At 51.8% G+C, this 22,719-nt stretch overlaps 1 protein-coding gene and 1 long non-coding RNA gene across 4 annotated transcripts in view; one reads left to right on the forward strand and one right to left on the reverse strand.

The window, feature by feature from the left end:
- Positions 1-22,719, reverse strand: part of NTNG2 (netrin G2) — a 46,064-nt gene that overhangs the window by 2,260 nt on the left and 21,085 nt on the right. Inside the window, exons 4-11 of one of the 2 annotated variants that reach the window (XM_072025331.1) lie at positions 12,364-12,536; positions 10,633-10,659; positions 8,542-8,709; positions 5,692-5,760; positions 3,711-3,785; positions 2,663-2,737; positions 2,072-2,137; positions 1,546-1,620 (exon numbers count right to left, since the gene is read on the reverse strand). In XM_072025331.1, coding sequence (XP_071881432.1) covers positions 1,546-1,620; positions 2,072-2,137; positions 2,663-2,737; positions 3,711-3,785; positions 5,692-5,760; positions 8,542-8,709; positions 10,633-10,659; positions 12,364-12,536 — 728 coding nt within the window. The remainder of the gene's footprint in view (positions 1-1,545; positions 1,621-2,071; positions 2,138-2,662; positions 2,738-3,710; positions 3,786-5,691; positions 5,761-8,541; positions 8,710-10,632; positions 10,660-12,363; positions 12,537-22,719) is intronic. The other variant, XM_038165071.2, reaches the window with a different exon arrangement.
- On the forward strand, positions 210-22,577 carry LOC106015082 (uncharacterized). Of its 2 annotated transcripts, XR_001186856.5 has the most exons (5): positions 210-557; positions 12,700-12,809; positions 13,880-15,934; positions 16,690-16,857; positions 18,603-22,577. It is a non-coding gene; the product is annotated as an uncharacterized lncRNA (long non-coding RNA). The 2 variants fall into 2 exon arrangements; XR_011804022.1 differs by having other exon boundaries at positions 16,690-22,577.

Genomic DNA, 22,719 nt, shown 5'->3' on the forward strand with positions numbered 1-22,719 from the left:
AGGAGGAGAGAGCTGGGCCCAGGGCCTCCCTCCCTCACGGGTGGAGGTGAGGAGCCGCAGGCTTTGGAGGAGCCTTCTGCTCCAGCAAAAGGCAAAGCTCGCTGCCGACACGGGGCTGCTTGGGCTGTGTGTGTGCACTGGGGGCCGTGTTTTGCTGCTGCAGGGGGGGTATCGGGCTGGGGACCCTTGCTCAGAGTGGGGCCGGGGTGGTCTGTCCCTGCAGGGGTAAGGACAGGAGGGAGCTGTTCCCAGGACACTATTTCTTCAAGGAAATGCATAATCACAGCAGCAGAAAGCAGGCTGTGGAGTGGTGTCAGGTGTTAATTAAAGAGATGCCTCGTTAATGAGCAGAGCCCAGCTTGGTGCCTGGAAGGAGAAGGGAGAGGTGAGGGGCTGGGGCTCTGCTGGGGGCTCCAGGAGCTGGAGCACTGTACTGGGACGGCCTGGCCTGGCCCGGCACGGCACAGCCTGGCTGTGGCAAGGAGGAGCTGGGCAGGCAGAGCACTGGGAAGGCCCTGGATGAGGCTGTGCTGGAGCTGAAGCTGCTGCGTGCTCAGGTAAACCCTGGCTGCCTCTCTGGGCTTTTCCTCCTTTCTGTGCTTACCTCCCTGCTCCGTATCTGTTGTGAATTCTGGTGACTCTCAGCTGTGGCTGAGTACATTAGGGTGGTTTAAAATGCGTGTGTGTAAGGAAGAGTGGCTCGTGGGGGGTTCTGCAAAGGGTGGTGGGCCGGTGTACCAGGGGGTGAGCGGGGCTGCCTGGCACAGCAGAGGGGTGCTTTCGGCGAGCAGAGCATTGCTCCTGTCCCCAGCGTGCTGGGCTGACCTCTCAGCTGCAGGTGCTGATTACTGGCTTCTTGTGTTTGCTTTTTATTACTCTGGATCGGGATGACGAGCACCTCGCTGCGCTGGCAGTGTGAGGCTCAGGATGATGGATCTTTCTGGGAGTTTAAAAGGACAAAGCAGGAGGAGAGGAGGGACGCTAGCTGCCCTGTGGCACTGCCATCCTGCTCAGGAGGCGTCCCAGCCAGCTGGCAGGGGACATCGTGAGCAGTTGTCAGCCAGTGTCAGGCAGGTCCGAGCTTCTCCGGCCGTTGGGAGGCAGAGGCAGGCTCAGAGCTGGGGTTTCTGTCCAGGCTCTTGCATTAAACATTCACGGATGGCAGAGGGATGGGAGGGAAGGACGTGGGCTGGCATGCACAGAGGACTGGAGGAGGAGATCTGTGTCAATGAAATGAAGACAGAAAGATGGAGCAGGGCAGAGGTTTCCCCATGGTTCGCAGCTGCCTGAGGAGGAGCTGAGATGGTAGTAATCCTGACCCCCTGTGAAACAGCTTCTGTGTGACAATATCCAACAAATTTCATCTCGAATACTTCTGGCTGCTGCAATTCCCAAGCATCGTTCTGCCCTAGGATGCACTCCTACAGCTATCCCACGACTCGTACTCATCCCATAACTCCTCATTTTCTCTGTGCCTGTTGCTGCTGCACCACATCGCTCTCCCAAGGACTGGGAGCCCCGGAGCACCGCACTCCCTCCCCTTACCTTTATATTTTTCAATAGGAGCCACTGGGCCAGAGTCTGGTTTGAGCCGGATGAGTTTGGAGATGTTTGAGGATGCTTAAGAAAAATCAGAGACAGGCTTTTTCTCACCACTTAGCACCACTTCGCGTCCTACACTACTGCGAGCATCTCTGGTACGAGAACAATGACGAGCCAAGCCAAGAACACCGCTCTGGCAGCGCTGCAAGCTATTTCTGCACCAGACAGCTGGTAGCTGCTAAATTTCTCCTCTTCTTCTCCCCTCCTCGAACTTTGATGCATGAGAAATTCCATGCACAGTGATGTTGCATCACTCAGAGCCGGGTGCCGGGCAGAGGAGCCATCCACACGTCCCCCCCACACAGCTACCAGCTGCGGCCCTGGTTTGATGGGGGCCAGGCCAACTGGCCCCCCAAAAGCTGCTAGGAGCACAGCTATGAGCTCAAACACTACAGAATTAGGCACTGTTTGAGGAGGGGACCCACAGGGCCCACGCAGCTCCAGCCCACTTGCCCACACCAGCACCTACCTGGCTTCTTCTTGTGCTTCTTGCCTGCAGAGTGTGCTGTGCGCCCTGCTTTGCTCTTCGGGGCCACTACATGAGATGACACAACAAATCTGAGTGCTGTGATGGGGGCAGAGCCCCCAGAGCCCACCGAGCTGGGCTTGGTGGTGGCTAATCCACCAGGAGAAGTGGCTGCCCCTGGCCAGGATGGTGCCTGTGGGAGCCCTTTGCTGCGTGGCGTGAGGCAGCAAGGAATTACGGCGGTGTAGGCGTTAAAGGTCGTTGCTTCAGGACAGAAGCTTGGGGTTTTGGTGCTTGGGGAGTTTTTGCTGTTGTCATTGTGAGATTGTTGTGGGGTTGGGGCCTCCTCAGGTCTCTTTGGGTCCCCCCAGCTCCACGGCAGGCTGTCCTGCTCATCCACAACTGCTAGTCCCAAAAATGTCTCCAGTAAAACCTCGGTGGGATGAGGAGAATGGAGCTGGGCCAGACCCTCTGAGGAGGAGAACGGATTGTATGATGCTGGGAGACGCTGAGGATGGGTGTGTTGTCCAGGCCGATGGGCACTGCGGGAGAAACCTGCCATGTTTCATCCTTGGGAAAGGGCCATGGCCTTACCTTGAATGCTCTTGGGAGGCTCTGGTGGCTTCAGCTTGGGTCCAAGGGCTGCTGCATTTGTTGGGCGCTGAACAGCTTAAGGGGGTGTGAGGTAGAAAGAACACCAGATTTAATACAGATCCTGCACTCGCTTGCTTGAAAAGGTGACAAAGGGACCAGAAGTTCTAGGCAGGGATCTAGGGAGGGCTGGGGAGCTGTGTGTGGTTGGAGATGCATTGAGGCAGGGATGAGAGACAAAGTCTCCTGGAAATTAGAGTCTTCTAGTACTAAGAGAGGCAGAGAAACTACTCTTCATAATTTTCTCATAAATCTTCTCTCAAAACATAATTTTGTCTCTCTGTGAGGCTAGAGAGGTCCAAAAGCATAACAGTTCCAAAGAGCCTGAGTTGCAGCACTTTGTGCACACGAGTTGAGAGTTTCCAGACGTCCTGGGCCCAGCTTCAGTTGTTCTGCACTGGAAGAGGTGCTTCTGTCCGCAAGGGAGCTAACTACAGGCACCTCAGCTGGAAAAAGAGGGCTGAGCACCAACAGGCAACTGCCAAAGCATGCCAGTGGGAACCCTGAGGAGGAGAAACTTCAGCCCCAGCAGTCAGCACGAAGCCTCCCAAGGTTTCCACCGGGAGCTTCATAGCTTGCCTTTGGTAGACACACGGGAGAAGTGAAGCAAGGAAATCTGTAAGAAGGCATCTACGCTGTAAAGGACACAAGCCTATCTGTTTACAAAGTTGTTCTGCTCTACAAACAGACTCTGGTCTCGGGAGACAAGAGGATTTCCATGATTCTCTCTGTTCACCCCAGCAGCAAGCTGAGAACAATCTTCTGTACCACTTATCGTCCTCATCTTTCATGTATGCAATAAACCCCGAGGCTCAATCCAGCCTCACCAGATTACCAGCTGCGTGGAGGGCATAGACAAACTCTGAGCTTCTCCTGAGCAGGAGGAGGAGAGAGATGCATGGAAAGCAGAGATGTGGAGCTAGGAACTAAAGCATTTGCTGGGTGTTGGGGCACTTGCCAGCAGGACCCAGCTCAACCACGCGTCTCCTACCTTCTGATGCTGTGCCAGCCTTGGCCGGGGGAAAGCCCAGTTGCAGTGGGGCAGCCGCTGACAAGCTGGTGTAGTCTTGTAGCAATCAAAGAGGAAAACACATTAGGAGGTGTGTTGGAGGAGCTGGAAACCAGCTAGGAGCTTGGCTTCTCTCTGATGCAGAGCCAGAGCTCTGGGGGACAAAACTCAGCCCTGCGGCTGTCCCTACAAGCACGTGCTGTGCAGGTTTTCATGACTTGCCTGCTTGGTGCAAGTGCTACAGCCCCTCTGAAAGCCTGGCTTTTGGTCTGTGTGTTTGCACAAGGGCTTTCGGTGACTGGTTTCCACCCCTCTTTGCTTTGAGGAGCTTTGTTTTAAACACCACACAGACAGATAGCACAGGTATTTTATGATAGAGGCACCAAGTCCCAGTTTCTAATTTAAACTTCTAGGCTCTCCTTCAGGCCCTGCTCTTGCCTTGGAAATGCCACTTAAAGAATTTGCAAGCCACTGCAGAGGAATTAAAACAGCAGAAAATTTATAGATCACTTCTTGTTTGATTTCTCCGCAAACCCTCACCCCCACGGGCTCCATGGCCCTCCTCGTCTCCTCAATATTGGTAACAATCTTCAGGTTTGCTAGAAAACAAACCAAGGAATACAATTTTAAAAGCCATATTATTAATTTCAAGCTCCAGTTGGGTAACATAAGGAGGAGGAGGAAAAAAAAAATTCCTTGATCCTTGCCAAGTTTCAAAGGACAAACCCGAGTAGGAGAGAAATGTGATTTCCCAGCCTCGTCAAGGGGATAATAAACAATGCAGAATAAAAAAGAAAAAAATCTTTTTTTTTTTTTTTTTTAAATGACGAGCTCTAAAAGAAGGTGATAGATGTTGTCCTTTTCAGCTGGAAAGTGGAAACCAATTGATATTACTATGGTGTTAAAGAGAATATGAAGAAAGCCCTGTGCAAATTGGCAAGGGTTTAATTAGAGTCACAATAAAAAACAGCCCTGGAGGCATTTTGCTTTTTAGTCATTCACATACACCTCCACTCGATCGCATTTACAGAGCCAGGAAAATTATTAATGCTCATTATCCTGAGAACCTTTCCCTTATAGCTCTGTGACATTAATGGACAGTTTTACATTTTGGGAGTGGGAGAGGCTTGTTTCAGCCCCAGACCCCTTCCATACGAATGGGAAGCACTGGACGTGTCTTATCTGTGGGGCTTTTATCAGCCCTGGTGAAAACACTAGGTCTTCGTGGGTTTCTGGTTAAGTAGAATCAAGAAGTCAGATTTTATGGGAAAAAAAAAACAAAACAAAACAAAAAACTCTGGGCAAGTAATGTTTGGAAACAGCACAGGAGTAGTGGGGAAGGACCTTGGAAAAGCCCTTTTCCTTAATCACATGCCATGACCCTTCTGGGCTTGGTTTTGGTTTTCCCAGAGGTAAATTGGCACTGCTGGAATTACCAGGTTACAAACTGTTGAGGGTGGATAAATGGAAGCAGGAAAAAAGTTCCTTTTGCTTATACTGAACGTGGGGAAAATTGTAACAAATGGCAAGGCAGAATTTCACAGGCTTCAAGGAAGGTTTAGAAATAACAAATCTGCAGAAGGCAAATGAGAATAGCACTTAATTCATCCTCCTTAGGGTAACTGTGATTTCCCTTCGTGCTACCCATTTTGGCAGCCTTGAGTGCGTTCAGACCACAGACCGTGTCCATAAACTCAATCCTTTCCCCCCTCTCACCGCATGACAGGCAAATGGGCACAGAAGCGTCCTATGAGCATGACCACAGCTCCACCTTGACCACAGAAAACACCACGAGCAGCCAAAGGAAGCAGATGTCTAGCAGATCCATGCAACCCAGAGACAACCCAAATCTAATCTACTCCTCTAAGTCTACGTGCTATGCTGCTCTCTGCCTTGCTGCTACCCACTAGTGTGCGGAGGCATGAGGGAGAAGGGAAAAACACATCAGTCTGGCTTGAAATACCTGTTTTTTTCTGTCTCTCTTTCACGGGCACAGAGGCAGCGAGCTCAGAGGCTGGTCTGATGATGCTTGCTTATGGTGGGAAGCAGAAATTCAGAGGGCAAAAGACAGTGCGTATGTTAGAGGGTGAAACAACACCGTGATGGGGCAGGGCCCTAGCAGGATTTTTTTTAATGCCCATCTGGCTGAGCTGACTCTAAAGAAAGGGAGGGATTTGTTTAATACTTCTGAAATTCAGGAGGGAGGCGATGACAGAGTATCTCATCTGGGGATTCTTACCCGGCTCGGGGTTATTGCGTCTCCTGCAAACGGGCATCTTGCCAGCAGCTAGAAGGGTCACCTTTCTAATGAGGTGTTTTCCCTGAGGTCCCAGTGAGTTTGATTCAGAGCCCCTTTGGGATCTCATGGTATTTAAGGAAGTACTTTACATTTTGCAGGACCAGAGGGGGAGGAATGTCTTGGGACCCAAATGCCAGAGTAGAGGAGGGAGACCAGACTGCCTCTATAACGGGGCAACGGCAGCTGAAAAAACCCAAACCTGCATCTCCTTTTCTGCACAAAAAAAGGAATCGGACAAACTCTGCTCAACTCTTTTAAACTCAAAGCAGAGTAGAACTGGGCTGTACTTTGCTTCCCTATCCATGCTCAAAGGCATGTAACACTGTCTGGCTATTGCCAAGCTGCTGGGGGATTCAGATCATCATCCTATTTGGACAGCCCCCCTAGGGACTGCCCCATCCCAGATGCACCATTCTGGGGTGAGACCTGGCTGTGCAAAAACCTGAGCTGGGGACCCGGGTGGAGGCAAGCAGCTCGGCTCAGCCCTGCCCTTATAAAGCCAGGGATGCCATGGCTGTTCTGTGATTTTATTATTATTATTATTATTTGTCCCTTAACACTAGGTAATAAAAGCATTGGCTCTGGCCAGGAAGCAGGAGAAGGACTAAACCCCGAAGTGCAGGATGTTTTCCAGGTTGCCCAGAGCAGCTGGGCAAACACCCCCTTTGCCCCCAACCCCACACAGGTGCCTCCCTGCCCACCCCAGGTATATGACACAAGCAAGACAGAGCGCTGCAAATCATACATGAGACAGACACTACACACACCACCCACGTATACACAGCACTCACAAAAAAAAAAAAAAACAAAACAACACAAAAAGCAGACCTAAAATGTTGCTATGGGTGAGCATGGATAAAAATCATGACCCCAAGTGCGTGGTGGAGATGTAGCTCCTCGTCACTGCCTGGGGACGTGGTGATGACGGGAGCGCTGAGCAGGGGTGGCAGACAACCTCCTCACACATGTCTATATCGTGTACCTGGGTGAGGAGCACTTTTTAGCAGGCAAGAAGATAGTAATTCTTTTGCCCAGGGTCATTCCAGCTCCGTGGAAGTTGGAGATAGCCCCCCGGCTTCCCAATTAACTACTCAAGCAGGGTACCTCCATGAATATAGCTATATTTGCATAAACATGCAATCAAGTTTCCTCATCCCTTTGACTGGCTTCTGGCAGCTCCCCCAGACAGACTGTTACTAACATACTGTGGGTGTAAAACGTCCTCCCGGGAAATATCAGGCCCAGAAAGCATGGCAATGGGAGGAATGCGTGTCTAATTCCCCCATGAGAAGCTTAAAAAAATGTCCTGCTGTTAAGTTTTATCTGCTCATTTCCAAAAGAAAAGGGAAAACGATGTCTCCTTGTTCACAGGGGAGCGAAGGTGGAACCCTGGGAAAAAGCACAAAGGTTTTCCTCCACGGAGTGATTGCAGAAATTAAGAAAGGGTGTTGGAGGCGTGTGCGAGCTCCAGCCCCCAGCACGCTCCCTTGCTTCTTGTGCAGCTGCCACTTGGGGAGCGTTAGCGTGCGGCTGGTCCCTACAAGCACTGCCCTTGAAAAGGCAGCAGCCTGCGCTCAGTCCTTGAGCCTGGTGCAGGGTTTGGAGAGCCAGCAAGGATGGAGCCAGCTTGTCTCTTGACCTGATGGCCTGTCCCTGGGGTGGTTTAGCAAAGCTTTTGCCCTGCTCTCAGTCTGTGGCTTTCCCCTTGGGAAGTTTTCCTGGCTGAGAGAGTGCAAGGGTGGGCAGAGCCCAACCCAGCCCTCCCCATCGCTCTCTGGGAGCAGCACCCAGCCAGCAAAGATACTGGGGCAGCTGTCCTGCTTGCTGTGGTATCCTGTGCGGAGGTTTGGGGTTGGTGCAGGATGAGGTACAGCTCTGCTTGTCTCTGCAGTGGGACAGTGAAGTCCTCATTGCTTTTCTCCCTTGCCTTGTGATGGGAGCTGTAAGTGAGCATCTCTTGCAGTCGTGCCAGCCCTTTGCAGGTCAATATTGCCAGGTGGCTCTAGAAGGGAGATTCGAAAACCTTTTCTTAAAAAAAAAAAAAAAAGAAAAAATAAGAAAAAAAAAGGGGAGAAGTGTTGCTTCCCCCACATCCAGTCCTGGCTTTACTTCTTGCTGCCCTGATGGTAACAGAGCAACAGCAAATTGAGACTGGTTGGTGAGGAGGGATGTTAACCCGTTGCATGGTTGTCTTGTGGATTGGGGCTTTGAGATGGACCTGAAATGGCTGGATTTGTGGTTATAGGAACCACAATGTGTGCTCCTAGCTCATGATGCAAATGTCAAAGTGCCCTTGGACTGAAAAGGGGATAAAGCAAACTGGGACTGCCCAGAGGCTGAGAGCTGTGAACCTTTTCAGGGTGATTTTTATCCATGTCCCCGCACACAGATAACCAGGCCCACCGACCCAGCAGCCCCACACATTCCCCAGTGCCACTGGAGGAGCTGGGGGGGGGTAAGAAGCCAAAAAGAGGAGCCCAGTGGTGGAGGCGAAGCAGGGAGTGTGGCACCCACCTGGCTGGGTGGTGGTGGTGGCGGGTAGGGGGGTGCTGGTGGTGGTGGTGGTGCTGGTGGTGGTGGTGCTGGTGGTGGTGGTGCTGGTGGGTGTTGAGGTGGTGGTGGTGGTGGTGGGTTTTGCAGTGGTCGTTTTTGCAGTGGTAACCCGCTGCGGTCGCTCAAACGCTAGCAAGCAAAGAGAAGAGGTGGGAGGCACTTACTGACGGGGCGTGGAAGGTTTCTTTGCCAGCCTGTGAGGCTGCTGCTGCTCAGGCTGAACTGGTGACCGATTTCTCAGCGTGGTTACAACTGGGGCACCGGGAGGTTTCTGAGGATTAAGGCGATGGCGGCCTGATGACGCTGGATGCAGCCAGCGCTGCGTGCGTGCGTGCAGGGGCTGGAGGCTGTGGCCGTATCAGCTTACTCTGTTGGTGCAGATATTGGCTTAAATACTTACAGCTCTATCATAAACTAATTGCCAATTAAGCTCAAAAAGGGGAAAAGAAAGCACGCCTTGGAGAGGAGGGAAGAGCAGGGCTCGCAGGCCGCCCTGCCTGAAGGTGGGCTCGCGCTCGCTGACGTCTCCGTGCCAGATGGCAGAGCCGGGCCTACCCCAGCGTGGCGAGCAGCACAACTCCCTCCTGACCCCCCAAAGGCGCTGAGCCACTCAGCACCGGCGATATCAACCCCTGCTGTCGCCGTTTGTTCATTTCCACTGGCGTCCTTCGTTCCACACGGCAAATTAATTGCTGGCTTAACTTCAGCAAGTCGCCGCGGCGCTGAGCAGGAGCGCTCCGGGGTGCGGTGCCCGTCGCATCGCGCTTGCCGTAACAGCCGTGACTAAAATACCATGTGGAGCACAAATTCCTGCTTAACTTACACCTGCTGCCCCTGTGTCCTTGTTTGTCCCACTGCTTCATGCAGATTATTGTGCTTAATTTCATAATAGCCCTGAGCTAGTTTAAATACTTAATTTAGGTCACTTCTAGTCTCCTATGCAAGCTAAATAATCTCTCCTTAACTGGCCTTGGTTACAAATCCCTCCTGTCTGCTTTCTGCACATTGCTCTAAGCACACCCCCAGCTTCATCCTGGCAGAAAATTTTGATGGGAAACATTTTCCAGTGAAACAAATGCAGAGCTGAGAATGCCAAGCTGTGTAAAAGGGAGAAAGAATTGCCAAAATGTTTTTGACCAGAAAAGCAAAGAATATTTTGGACTGTTGGAGCATTTTTTTTTTAATCCTAAATTCCTTAAGGGAGACTCCTAGTTTTTTATTTGAAGCTTTTAAATGTAATTACTCAAAATCTAAATATGGTTCATTTACCCAGAAAAACCGTCCTCCAGTTTTCAATGAGGTGCATTTTTCTTAATTGCATATGAATTTATCTGAAAGTATTCCTCCTCCAATTCTTTCCACTTGCCTGCAAACTAAGAACCCGGTATTCATTCAGCTCTACGATTTGTTTCTTCTGCAGGCCTAATTCTGAGCCACAAAACTCAAACCCAAGCTTCCTTGCCCCAAACTCAAGGCTCTTTGATAACAAACTACCTCCAGCTTTGTTAAATACGGAGTCCTGTTATTCCATCAGTCTTTCAAGAGAAATCCCTCCTGAGCTCCCCACTCTTTGCTGCAGACACTTCGTAGACATATGTTCATATACATACACGTGTCGTGTACATACAGACACACACACACTGTATATATATTTTTACAGATAGGCCAAGGTGACCCAGCCTGGGTGCTATGCCAAATAATTCAAACCCAGCTCCTTCTCAGAGCAGAAGTCTGCAGTACTGGGGGGAAAAGTTCACAGCAAGCACTGGTGTTTTTGAAGAGTCTTTTTTTATTTCCTTTCCGGCTGCCATTCTAACGAACCTCATGGGGGGAAACCATGCCAGAGGAAGAGGCAAAATGAGGCTACTGAAGTCAAAGAAAGAAAATATAAGACTCTTTGACAGAATGGAAAATAAGGCACAATTAGGGAAGACTTATTGCCTGGAAAATGATAATGGACAGAAAATAACCATTTTTTTTTTCCTAGTAACATCCACAAGGACCATGCACCGAGATGTTAAATGCCAGCATTTCAGTTATGTTTTTACTTACTGCCAAAGGCTGAGCCTGCAGCTGCACCTGGAAAAAAACAAGAAGTGTGGTCACTGGAAGCAGGATGCCATTGTCTCTGATACCAACAGAAGATCAAACAGATAACACAACGTGGGACCAAACAGCAATTAATTAGCAGGGGTCTTGCTCATAGTTACATCAGTTTGCTGCAACGTCTTAAAAAGCTGCTTTTGTCAGACCACAGAGACAACCAGACAGAGCCGTCTGGGCTCTTGGTACCTCAAGCCTTTTGCCTGGGGAAGAAAAAACCAGCTTGGTCCTGGCTGATAGGTTTTTCTGTTAACCATTTCCTCAACCTACTATTGAGGCCCAGCAAAGGACAAAGCACACTGAGGTTCCCTGTGTAAGTACAGACCGTAGGGTCTGAACCAGCTTGTTGCAGCTGGGCAGGTCTCAGTGAGTGAGGAGGTTTGAACGCCCTTCTCGCTGCAGATCTCAATTAGCAGGAGACTGCAAAGCCACTGGTTTCAAGCCTGCCACTCAAGGTGTGGAGGCATGGGAAGCTTCAGCTTGGCAGGAATATATAGCAGAGGGCCAGTGGTGGAAGAGGTAGGACCACCAAGAGGAGAGGACTACGGAGAACGATCTCTCCTGCAGAGGAAGAGGATGTCAACGGGGGAGGAGGAGGTAAGAGTGAGAGTTGGGGGAAAGATAGAAGACTGACAGATGGGAAGAGAGATGAATGGGAGAAAAAAGAGCACAGGAGAAAACGAAATAGGAAGAGACACGAGGAACGGAGGGGAGGGAAAGGGAGAGAACAGCATGTCTGTGCCTGTCAACACCAGAAACTCTCCCAGGCTCCTTTGAAATGATGCAGCCGCTTGGTGGTAGCTGACAAGCTCGTTCCCTTTCAAAGAACCTGCTTGTCTACCATCCCTGGCACACACAAAACATTCCCGTCACGGCCTTCGGAGCCTGAGTTTCAGCTTTGATCATCTTAAAGCACATAAATCTTTCAAAAAATTTGGGGGGAGGGAGGGAAAAGATTCTCTTTGGTAATGCTCAAAGCCGCTGCTTGAAAGGCTGAAGGGGCTACTGTGGCTCCGTGACATTTAAACAAGTCTGCTGATGTGGACCGGACAGAAACCCAGGAGAAACTGGCCCATCTGTGATGTTTCCTGCCCCAATTCCCCTGCTCGAACGATGGTGGGTATATATCCTTTATCTCATCTGCGCGCCTTTGCTTCTGTCACTGCGTTGCTACAGCAGGCAATTGGATGAGACTGGAGCTGCGCAGAGGGACTGCAGCTCTCGGCGCCTGCCTGAAACGCTGATGTACACAGAGGGGGATCCAGAAATCAACCAGGATATCCAGCGTGCTGCTCTCCTGCAGCTGAGCAGCACCATCACTGAGCTCATGGGCTATGTGAAAGCCAATGCTCTACGGCGGCCAAATAATATTTTCTCCAAGGGACAGTAATTCGCATCGCTACAAAGCCACAGACTTACGTTTTGGCCCATACTTGTACAGACACAGACAAAGTCATCACTCATCTGCTGCTAGCTAAGAAACCACCTTTGTATCCACCCGGCTCACCTCTTATTTCTCTGTGCACCAGGACACAGATACTCATTTCCCTTCCCAAACACCCTGCAGAGCTACGCGCTGATTTGAGGAAGAGAAGAAGATGAGAGCTTGCTCCCATCCATGGGTGTTGTGCAACCCAAGGTGGCAGCACAGCCAGGGCTGGCTCCCTGCAGGTTACTTACATGCGTTGGGGGACCCGTTGGGGAGAGGCAGGTAGGATCCTGCTCGCCAAGACCTGGAGCGAAAGTTCTTCTTGCACTTGCCGCAGTCCTGCCCCGTGGTGTTGTGCTCACACTCGCACTGAAGGCTGCCCTCTTTGAAGGTGCACAGGTTAGCGTGGAGGTTGCATTTACACCTGGAAGAAGACGGGAGAGGAAGTGTCAGGTATTGCTGTGCCTTGTCCTTGTCCCAGTGTAGTGCAATCGGTGCGTATGAAAACGTAGAGGTGAAGCTGGGCTGGTTGCCCCTCTCCTGTTCCTTCTACAGGTTTTTTCCACTGAACTCTGCTGTTTTCCCAGGGTATCTGGTGCTGGGGTTACGATGCCCAAGGTGGATCTGCAGCCTCTATTCCAAGACAAGAGATACTTTGCTCCCACCATCCAGCTGTGGTAGCAGAGACCATTTAATGGTAAGTCAGAGTCTCCACCTGAGACCCCAGTAAAGCATTGCATATGTTTCAGTCTGTTACAGAAATCTGGCTGCTCTGCTCTGATGCAGGCTTTTATTGGAGGCAGAGGGGACAGCTTTGGGCTTTCAGATGGAAGAGCACAGATAGCTCTGGTGCAACTCAACCCCCTGACACCTGCACAGTGTGCTAAATTCAAGAGCGTTTTCTCCTGTGGGGTGAAGCTACACAACACAAACCCTTTCTGCTACGTGCAGTGCAACCCCAGCCCGCTATGCCCAAATTAATCCAGAGAAAAAGCTGCCGTCAGAACCTGCCTTTTAGTCACCGCCTCATCGGAGAAGGCAACAACGAAAAACACTGTTCAGCAATTCGCAAGCATTAAGAAACTTTTAATGAGCTGTAGGGCAGTATGCAGGGAATAATTATCTCCATGCACAGTAATTCCTGTTGCTCTAACTCGGGAGGTGACTTGTGCAGAGCACAGAGGCTGAGCCCATAATTCACACGTGGCTCTATCGACTCCTAGGACTTAGTTCAGGCCATCAGGCAGAGACTACGGGGACCAAAACCTCTCATTTCATTCCAGACAGTGGATCCCTAGCACAGCATGATGGTTTTTCACTGCTTTGTCTGTGGTGTAATAATTTACATCCTCACCAGCAGAACCATTAGAAAACAGTAATGCTGTACCTAACGTGAACGGGCAGAGGAGTCTGACCAGGCAGTGTGCTGCTTTGCGGGGCTAATTGCACAAGAGACTCAGAGCTGAGGGAAATGAAACACTTGCAGAGAATATGAAGGAAACGTGGCCTGTTTCTTCTTGTGCTCTATCTGCTCGGGGATAAACAAAGTGGATTAGGCTGGGAGCTGTAAGCAGGGTCCCTTCCCGGCTGCTGGCGCTGCGCATGCGCTTGGTGCCTCTCCCCCTCTGCTTGGAGCCCCCACGGAGGCTCCCAGCCGCCGTCCTGATGTGGTGAGCACGCCTTTGCCGTGCTCCCGTTCACGCATGGCTGGACATGCTGACCTCGCTTAGGATTTTTTCTTTCCTCCCTCCCTGGCCTTAATTCTAGCAAACCGCAGTTGGAGCTAAGCGTAAGCTGGATGAGCAGCCTCTCCCCATCGTACAGCCCTGCCCGTCTCTGACCAAGCACGGAAGGGAGCTTTGCGGTCTCTAAAAAGGACGAGGAAAGCGAATCGGGTCTGTGGAGCAGAGGCTGTGACACGCTCAGCACGCTCCATTGGTGTCTGTGTGCTACCAGAGCTGGAGGTGCCGTGTCACGGCCGAAAGCACTCGCAACACCCCAGCACCCCTGCTCCGTGCACACACTGTGGACCTGAGCAGCCATGCGAAGGAAGCAGCTTTGGCCATCACCCACACCCGAGGGATGCTGTACTTCAGCCGCTTCGTGTCCCCTCTGCCTCCCATGAGGACGGATTTTGGCCGAGCTGTCCCAGCCCTTTGGCAGAGGTGATGCCCAGCCCTCGGCTGCTGCGGAGCCTGGCTCTGAATTATTCAGAGTCCAGCAAACACAGCCTCCTTCTCTTGCTTCAAAATTAGCTAACAGGAGGGGAGGGAGGGGAGCAGGCAAGGGAACAGGTTAAAGCAGGTCAGAGCTTCACCACAACCACATCGGGCTCTGAGTCAGAGCAACAGCTTTGGAGAGCCATAGCTGAGCTCCTCCTGCCCCTGCAAAGGTGCCTGCCTGCTCCTGTGCCAGCAAGCACAGCTTTTACAGGGAGAAGCCTCACTCCCTAATTGGTGTAAACAAGGAAAATGAAATAAAGAGAAAGCAGAGGCAGTCTCTTGTCCTTCTTGCCTGGGTCACCTATTTCTCACTGCTCAGCCTGTTGCCACTGTGCAAAAGTTTTCGTTATCCAAAGGATCAATTTTACCAGGGAATTGCTTTCTGGTTTCAACCTCTGAGGATCATCAATCTGAGCAGAGAACTATAACCCCAGCAAGCTGACCCCACAACACAGCACTTTTCAGACCAATCAATCAGGCTGTATTATTTAATAGCCAACAGCTGGCCCCCATCGCCAATCCCATCTTGCTCAAATGTTTCTGCATCCGGGCCTCCCTGCTGCTTGTGCTCAGCGTTAACCCCCTTCTCCAGGCTTCTCTGCCTCCTCCTCTGGGCCTGCAGCCCAAGGACATGTGCTTGCTGACGGTCTGTGCTCAGCAGCATTCCCCAGCCAAGATCCAGCTGGTGAAGATGGGAGAAAATGATATTAGCCCAGTCCCCTGGGTGGGAGCTGCGCGTCCTGCTTGCCTCTGCTCATCTTCCTCAGGCATCCAGCCATCTCGGGAAAGAGAGGATGAAGGGAAAGGTTAGGAGCTGCTTAGCAATGAGGCTTAAAGAGCAGCAGCGGGGCAGACACCTGCGCTGTGTGCTGCAGAAGGCAGTGATGGCCTTTTCAGTCCCAGGCTGCTCTGGCTCCCCTCTCCCTGCAGCAAGGTGCTGAGCGCAGGGTGCTCAGGCTGAGGCAGGGGGCTCAGAAGAGCTGCTAGTTTTTGTCCTCTCCAGCTCTGGTTCAAGAGTAGCAGTGGTGGCACTGGTTCTTGGAGCCAACGTATGGTTCGGATGTCGTGGGTGACAGCGTGGAGGAGAGCAAATCCAGCAGGAGCCACAGCACCCACAGGCACCCTCGCTGGCCTGGGGACACCCAAGTCCCGCACTGGGCTGTTGGAAGGTGACACACAACTGCCTTTTGCATTAAACACCTGGCTCACCCCGTGCCTCAGCAGAAGTTGCCAGAGCAAAGCTTGGCCCAACACGTTGCACAACGGGGTATTTATGAGTTTATCCTCAGTGCAGGTCGTTCAGCTGCTGCCTTCCCCTCAAAGTGGTGCAGTGTGGTCGGAGGCTGCCAATGCCTCCACCAGGGAACAAGGAGCTTGAAGAGCCAAGGAAAGTTTGCAGGAAAGTATCTTTTTTTTTTTTTTTCTTCTTCTATTTTTTTTTTTAAAACGATCGTAAAGAACAGTTCACCGTCCTGCATTTCTCCAAGTCAGCATCCTGGAGGTCACAGCAGCAAGCGGTTGGAAGCGTTCTGGTGCCAAGCCCGTATGCAAGGGAAGGATGTGGCCCCGTGCAGGCTCAGAGAGGAGGCACAGCCTGCAGGTGAGTGCTGCAAACCTCCAGGAGCCGCACTGGGAGTGGGACAGCAGCCACCACCCTGAGCTTTCACTCACAATGACTTTTGAAATAATTTTTAAACACTTGTGAGCCCTTTGCTTTTCTTCCAAGGGTCCTTATCTGTTTTACAACCTTTTTTTTTTTTTTTTGGTCCATACCTGCGTTTTTCAGAGCAGGAAAGTAGGCAGAGAAAGACAAAGAATATCTCTCTGTTTGTCTTCTTCCCAAACTCCTTGCTAAAGAGACACTTTTTTGGGCAGCTGCTACAGTGGGCCACCACCTCCCTTTCCAAGTCTCCCTCCAGTCCAGCCCATGCCATGATCTCCACCCTGTGCTTGAAGGCAGGATGCTGCTGCAGGGCCAGGTGGCCCGGGGACACTGCAGGGTCCCCTCTTGCTGGCTCCCAGGTCACAGGACTCCTGCTCTCCCCCCCCACCGATGCTCTGGGCTGGCAGCGGTGCCCCCCTGCTCCCTTTCAGCTAACCCCAGCTGGCACTGGGGGGAGGCAGCTCACGGGGAAAGCTGCTAATGACTGCCATCCAAAGGAAGGATTATGATAGCTTTCCCCTGAATTGTTTGCTCTCACTGTAATTGATGAGACTTTAATGAGTCTCATGGGAAGATGTGTTTGAAGGGAGCTCTTTCCCTTCCATCCCTGAGGAAAATGGTGTTTCAACTGATCTCAGCTCTCAGGGAAACATGAATAACTCTTCCCTCCCTCTCTCTATTGTTGTCCCCAGCCATTGCTTGCAGCGTGCTCCAGCAGCTGGCTGGCCACAACTCACCCACTTTTACCTGCTCCTTTGCAACCGTCTTGGCAGCTCAGCAAAAGCATGGAGCCAATCTTTTGGGCAAAACATAACGGGTGCTGAGCTTGGATTGCTTCTGGGCCATCTGTGTGTGCAAAAGTAAGTTAAAATAGCTTCTAAAGGCCAGAACGTGTACAAAGCATCGTCCCTTTGCGGAGGGTGGTCACAGGACTCGCCTTGCTGGGGATCGCTCAGGCAGAGGCTGGGCCAGAGCAGGGCTGAAAGGGCCTTGCCAAGCACAGAACGGGGCAAACACGGCTCATTCATCCTAGGAGTGGAGCTGGGAGAGTAACTGAGCTGTGGTTCAGAGCCTGAATGGGGAGGATGAGCCATCTTAATGCACTGTTTCTTTCAGCGCAAGCCAGCGAGGGAGGCTTCTGGGTTTTGCTGCTTTTTGCAGAGCCAAAAAAATGAGAAAAAAAACCTCCTTGGGTTAGGTCAGAGGGACATGTTGTGAGTGGTTTCTTTTCCTTGTGGGTTTTTGTTTTTGGTTGTGTGGTGGGGACTGATGAGTCCTCCCGGTGGGGAGGAACCCTGCTCGCTGCCCTTTGAAATGATTTGAGGTTTGGGTTACAAAGAGGAGACAATTTAAAAGATGCCAAAGTGGAGAGCATGCTAGCTGGCTGTTCCCATTCGAGAGGCTATTTATTTTAAATAAGTTGACACTCACCAGCTGTCAAGATCCTGCTGACTGGTGGAACATTATTTACATTCAAAGCTGTCTTAAAAAGCAAACACGAACCCAAGCTTCCCCATCAGGGGGTCGGGCAACAGAAGGGAGGAAGGGTGAAGAGGACATCACACGGATACATGAACATAAATATTTGCAGAGTAATGTGTATAAATGCTCTTGGTCTTTCTCCTGGAATGCAATAATGCCTGCAATTGAGTTCATTGGCCAAATTGAATTTGGGCTCCTGTAGAAGTCTCTTCATATTAAGTGCTTTAACATACATCACCTTCTCAGTCTATCGATGAAATTCTATTATCTGCTCAGGGCCGGACGCAACTCGGCAACAAAATCGGGGGGGAAATAAAAATCTTCACAAAACTAAGCCAGGAGCTGGTAATAGGACCTTGGGCATCTGTCTCCGGCTATTGACAAAGTGTCACAAGTATCTCGGGGAGGGGGGAGCTCTCTGGGTTTCTCCCTAACTGCCTCCCTTCCCCTCCACCTTGCTGCAGTGGAAGTAAAACTCTTCACAGAACTCAAGAAAAGCCAAGCAAAGAGTTGCTATGCATTAACTTAATTTAACTATATGACCAAGAGCAAGATTTTGCTTGAACTGAAGCTAATTCCAGCCTGGGTGAGTGCCAGGGAAATTCATCCTTCCAGCTCTCGGGGGCTGCCCAGCGTGGAGGCGAGGACGGGCCGAGGACCGCGTTGCCGTTGGCGCAGACTTGGCCGTCCTTGACACGAGGATGCCATTACCTCCTGGGACCCGATGCCTGGCTGCCAGGAGCTGCGGGGACAGGCGTGGGCTGTCCTTGTCCTGGTTTTCATGGTGTTCCCAAAGCTGCTGAGCATGGACAGCGGCTGGCTGGGAGCTGCAGATGTGCTGGGCCAGTTCTCAGGGGATGTTTGGGTGGGCCCGTGGCTTGTTTTGGGGTCACACTCCTGCAAATGGGGCTGGGCATGATCAGCTCTGGAAAATCCATGCTCTCACAGATCATTGATCTGAGGTCCCTCCGTGGCCCCTTTCTGCAATGCAGCAGCCATGCAGCCACCAGGTCCTATCCCATCCTCACAGAAAGGTGCTCAACATGGGCATCAGTCATTATGCAAAATCTAATTGTCTCTGCAAAAGACTGCTGAACATATTTGTGTCATTTCTTCCTTTTAGAGACGGTCTTGTTGGACAAGTCAAGACTGCAAACCTCTATGGCTAGATGCCCTCCAACAAATTCATCAAGGTTGATGAGAACGAGGAACTTCCAAGCAAGGCAGAGCAGCCTGGGGACAGGCACCCTCAGCTCAAGCTGAGCTGTGACCACAGGGGGAAGCAGGCTGATGGAACTGCACTGGTTTGGAGGACAGAAGCACGAGGCAGCCGCTGGGCTGAGCAGGAGCTGCTCATCTTTAACAGCAAAACAGCACTGAGCATCACTGCATCTCCACAGAGCTGCTGAGAAGGCAGAAAAGGGTACGGTGTGTGGGCACCACTGACAGCTAACCAGCTCGATTTATTGGCGGAGGTGCTTTGGGGGATAGCTGTGATCCTCCAGGGCTGGAGTGCCTGATCCCAGCCGTTGATGCCAAGATAAAGGGCTGGGAGAATTCGTTCTGCTCCACCAGCACAACCTCACTGCTCCCACTCATGCGGAGAGTGAAGCCTCCCGGAGCACATCTGCAAGCACAGCATCGGGACTGCTAGAGGGGAAAGCAGGGGAGACCAGAGGGCCTTTCCCTTCAGTTCATTTGTGAGAGCAAAAAAGATGCCAATGAAACCCTAACAAAAGCAGTTGGTGAAGGGAGTGAAAGAAATGCCATTACAAAACTGGAAACCTCTTCTTGTTGGTGCCTCTTTGACCTGAGCAAATCCCAGAGGCGAGGCACTGCTGTGTGGGTCTGCTTGGTGGTGAGTATCGCTGCCTCCTCCTGCCTTTCTCTGGGGGTGCTCATCACTGGCAGGACAGACAGACAGAGCATGCACTGGAGCAGAGGAGGGCAAAGGAGAAAAATCTTAATAATCAGCCTAAAATTGATTCACTTCTGCTCAATCTGATTTCTCCTAACTGGATCCATGTGTCCTGGCCATGGCACATTAACTTCAATTATGGCTTATTAATGTCTCTGTGATGGAGCGTGCCCCGCTGAGCACTGCGGTGACTGACGTTATGAAGGGGAAAAAATTACTCCAAAGAGACGTGGTGTGTAATGGAAACAGAACCGGTGGCTTTCATCACACCGTCCGCCAGGCTTGGCAGCCAGGAAAAGCTCATTCACCTGCTCTCGAGAAGATGACCGAGCTCGTTGCTGCACCAAGCAGAAAACCGAGCAGGGAACTGAGATATGTGGGGAAAAGTCTCTCTGCTTCCCCTCCCCATCGCGCCTGGCACACGCACAAGCACACAGGCCAAGGGCTTGCTTGTGTCTATTCCTGTCCTGACTTCTCTGTATCTCCAGTTACTCTGCAGATCAATAGGGACAGGATGTAAGGAAAAAAAAAAAATTAGATACCAAGAAGAAGAAAGACAGTAAAAATAAACTCATCCCTGGACAAAGAAAAGGACCTGGCTGAGGTTGCAGGAGATGCGGATGGAGTGGGTAAAGGAAGCCCTGAAGCAGCAGCCCACTGCACCAGCACCCAGCTGTGACCCTCAGGACCCACCAGACCCTCCGGAGATCCTGCCAACCTCGAGCCCCCTCTGATCCAGCCTACAGGAGGGGGGAAGGCAGCAAAGTCCTTCCCCTTCTCCCCATGTCCTTTGCTCCTTCTCTCTCTCCTTTTCTGCCAAGCTGTGGGAGGTTGTGGTGAGGCATTTTCCTTGGTGAAAAGCAGAGGGGCAAAGAAGGGGGGTCCCAGGCTGGCCCAGGGGATCAGAGAAACCCCACAGGACCCTCCAGCTGGGGCTGTAGCATGAGGAACCCCCTGGGCTCGTGGTCTGCTCTGAGAGCAGTGAGTTTTTTTCTTCCCTTGACCATGAACTTCAACTGGAAATGAGCTGCCACAAGTCCCTCATCGCCGTGCAGGCACTGATGGCTGTCTGCCCAAATCCTGCTGCCGTGCAGGGGCTTGAGCAATGCCACACGTTGCTTCTCCAGTGCCATGGGCCACGACCATGCTCTGCTCCTCTGCTGCCCCACACTACAGCCAAGCACCGCTCCTCTGCCAGCCCTGGGCTGCTTGCAGCTCCTGGTCACTGGTTCCTCTGCTCTCCAGCTGGGACTTTCTGGCTGCTTTTTGCCTTTGAGCCTTTATTTCTTCGTAATCATCTTCCCTCTCATTTTCTGTGACCCCTGTGGTGAATCCCTAACAACACACCCCATTTTATCTGCACACTCTCTTCCCACTGCTCATATGCGGTCTGTGCTCGTGGGCTGCAAGAGGCATTGCACGTCCCCAGCCCTCCCCACTCTGCCTCAGCCCTTTCCTGAGTAGCTCACATTGATTTCTCCTCTCTTCCTCTCTCTAACCCACCCCTTGTTGAGCCACACAGAAGATTTAATTTGGTTTTAGTCCCTGCACTGTAACTGGCTTTGCTTACAGCTCGAATTAGATTGCTTTCCTGCAAAAAACCTCTGCTTGCTGGGACTGGAATAATCACAGGAGCAGAGTGAATTCACACAAAGCTTCTCCACCTCACACACCACTTATCCACAGCTCCTCAGTCACTCGCCCCTTAGTGCTGGGGGAGTCAGCCCAGGACAGGCATCGACTCCTTCCCTGTCTGCCTGTCCAGGAGGAGCAATCCCCTCTCTCAGGAGCCTGCAGCAAGCGGGGAGAGCCAGAGCGGGGTCAAGCTGGGCCTTGCTATAGCTCAGCACTTGGAGTTTGGGCCAGAAGCAGGTGATTTTGGAGTTTTCTTTGTCCCCAGCCAAGGAAAGCCCTCTCCTCCCAGAGGCCCTGCTGCATTGGCAGTGGAGGCGAGCAGGAGCCGCTGCTCTGCAGCAGCCGCGGGCAGCTGGCCACGCGGGCGGCGTGCCAGCGCCGGAGGGAGGCCTCCAAAAAGCAGCCAGCAAACCCGAACCCCTCTCGGTCTGGCCCCAACAAAAAATGCAGCATTGCAGCTCCCACCAGACGCTTATGGTCTGAGCATCTTCGCCACTGCTATCCCAGGGCTGCAGGTGGCTGTGGAGGCTCTGATGTCTCGTAGAGGTTGTGCTGCCCCCTCCCCTGCTTTCGTCCCCTGCTGTATTTGCCTCTTTTCACAAAATCTGTGGGGGTTTTCTCTCTCATAGCAATCTCTGCTGCTATTATATGCTATTAAATTTGGCCAGTGAGTTCAGAAGATGGTGGGGTTTGGGGGCAGGGGGGACAGGAAGACAACTGACAGCCAGCAATATGCTGAGTTATGGAGGATCTCACCAGCACAGCCAGGAACTAAAAGTGCTGAAGGGGCACATCCTGCCCAAGGCACGTAGAAAATGTAAAGGACTCTGCAGAGACAGACATCCATGGGTCACCAGCACCAACATCTGCTATACCATATACTTACAGCTCTATTCTACCATGCACCTTAAAGCATCAAGCATCCCAGAGGTTCTGTGGGTATGGTAATGGCCTTCGTTACCTGCACAGCATGCCTGGGTTTTATCCGTGCTCGGAAGCCAAAGGTCATTGCACAAGGGCATCAAATATTTAATCAATTACCACTTTATGAACTGGAAACTCTGCATCCCTGTTACAACCCTGAAGTCTAACCGGTCCTAATGAACTGGCACAGCACCTCCACCCCTCTGACAGCCCCCGTCAGCCAGGCTGTGAGCTGGTTACTGCAGCCTTTCCACTGCTGTCACCAACACCAAGGAGCTGCAGTATTCAGGTGAGAGGGAAGGTGACACGCTGGCCTTTTTCCCCTTCTTTACCTGCTTTTCCTTCCTTTCACTCTCTGCTCTGCTATTTTGCCCCATCCTGAGCTGCTCCAAGGAATGGATAGTTAGCACACGGAGGAATACAGGCCGGGAGAGACGGCTGCTCGTCTCTGCCTGTGACTACTCTGAAAAAGCGGACAAATCCGCTCCCAGCACCCTGCTGCCCTTCCCACCACCCCCTGCCGAAAGAAAGGGCTCTTCCATCCCACTGCTGCCGCTTCCTTTCCCTTGGAGCGCAGTCAAAGCCGGCCTCAGTGGCACCTGCAAAACAGTTTCGCTTGCAAGTCTCAGAAGCAAGCAGTTTGGAAACGATACAAACGGGTCCTCTGTCGCTGTGGTGATCCTTGTTAGCAGGGGTGGGTGATGGGGAGATTTTTCCCCTCTCGCCTCTAAGTCTCACACAAGCTGAATCCACAAGCTGGATG

Source organism: Anas platyrhynchos, chromosome 18 (assembly GCF_047663525.1).
Source record: "Anas platyrhynchos isolate ZD024472 breed Pekin duck chromosome 18, IASCAAS_PekinDuck_T2T, whole genome shotgun sequence".
In the NCBI taxonomy this organism is placed as follows: Eukaryota; Metazoa; Chordata; class Aves; order Anseriformes; family Anatidae; genus Anas; species Anas platyrhynchos.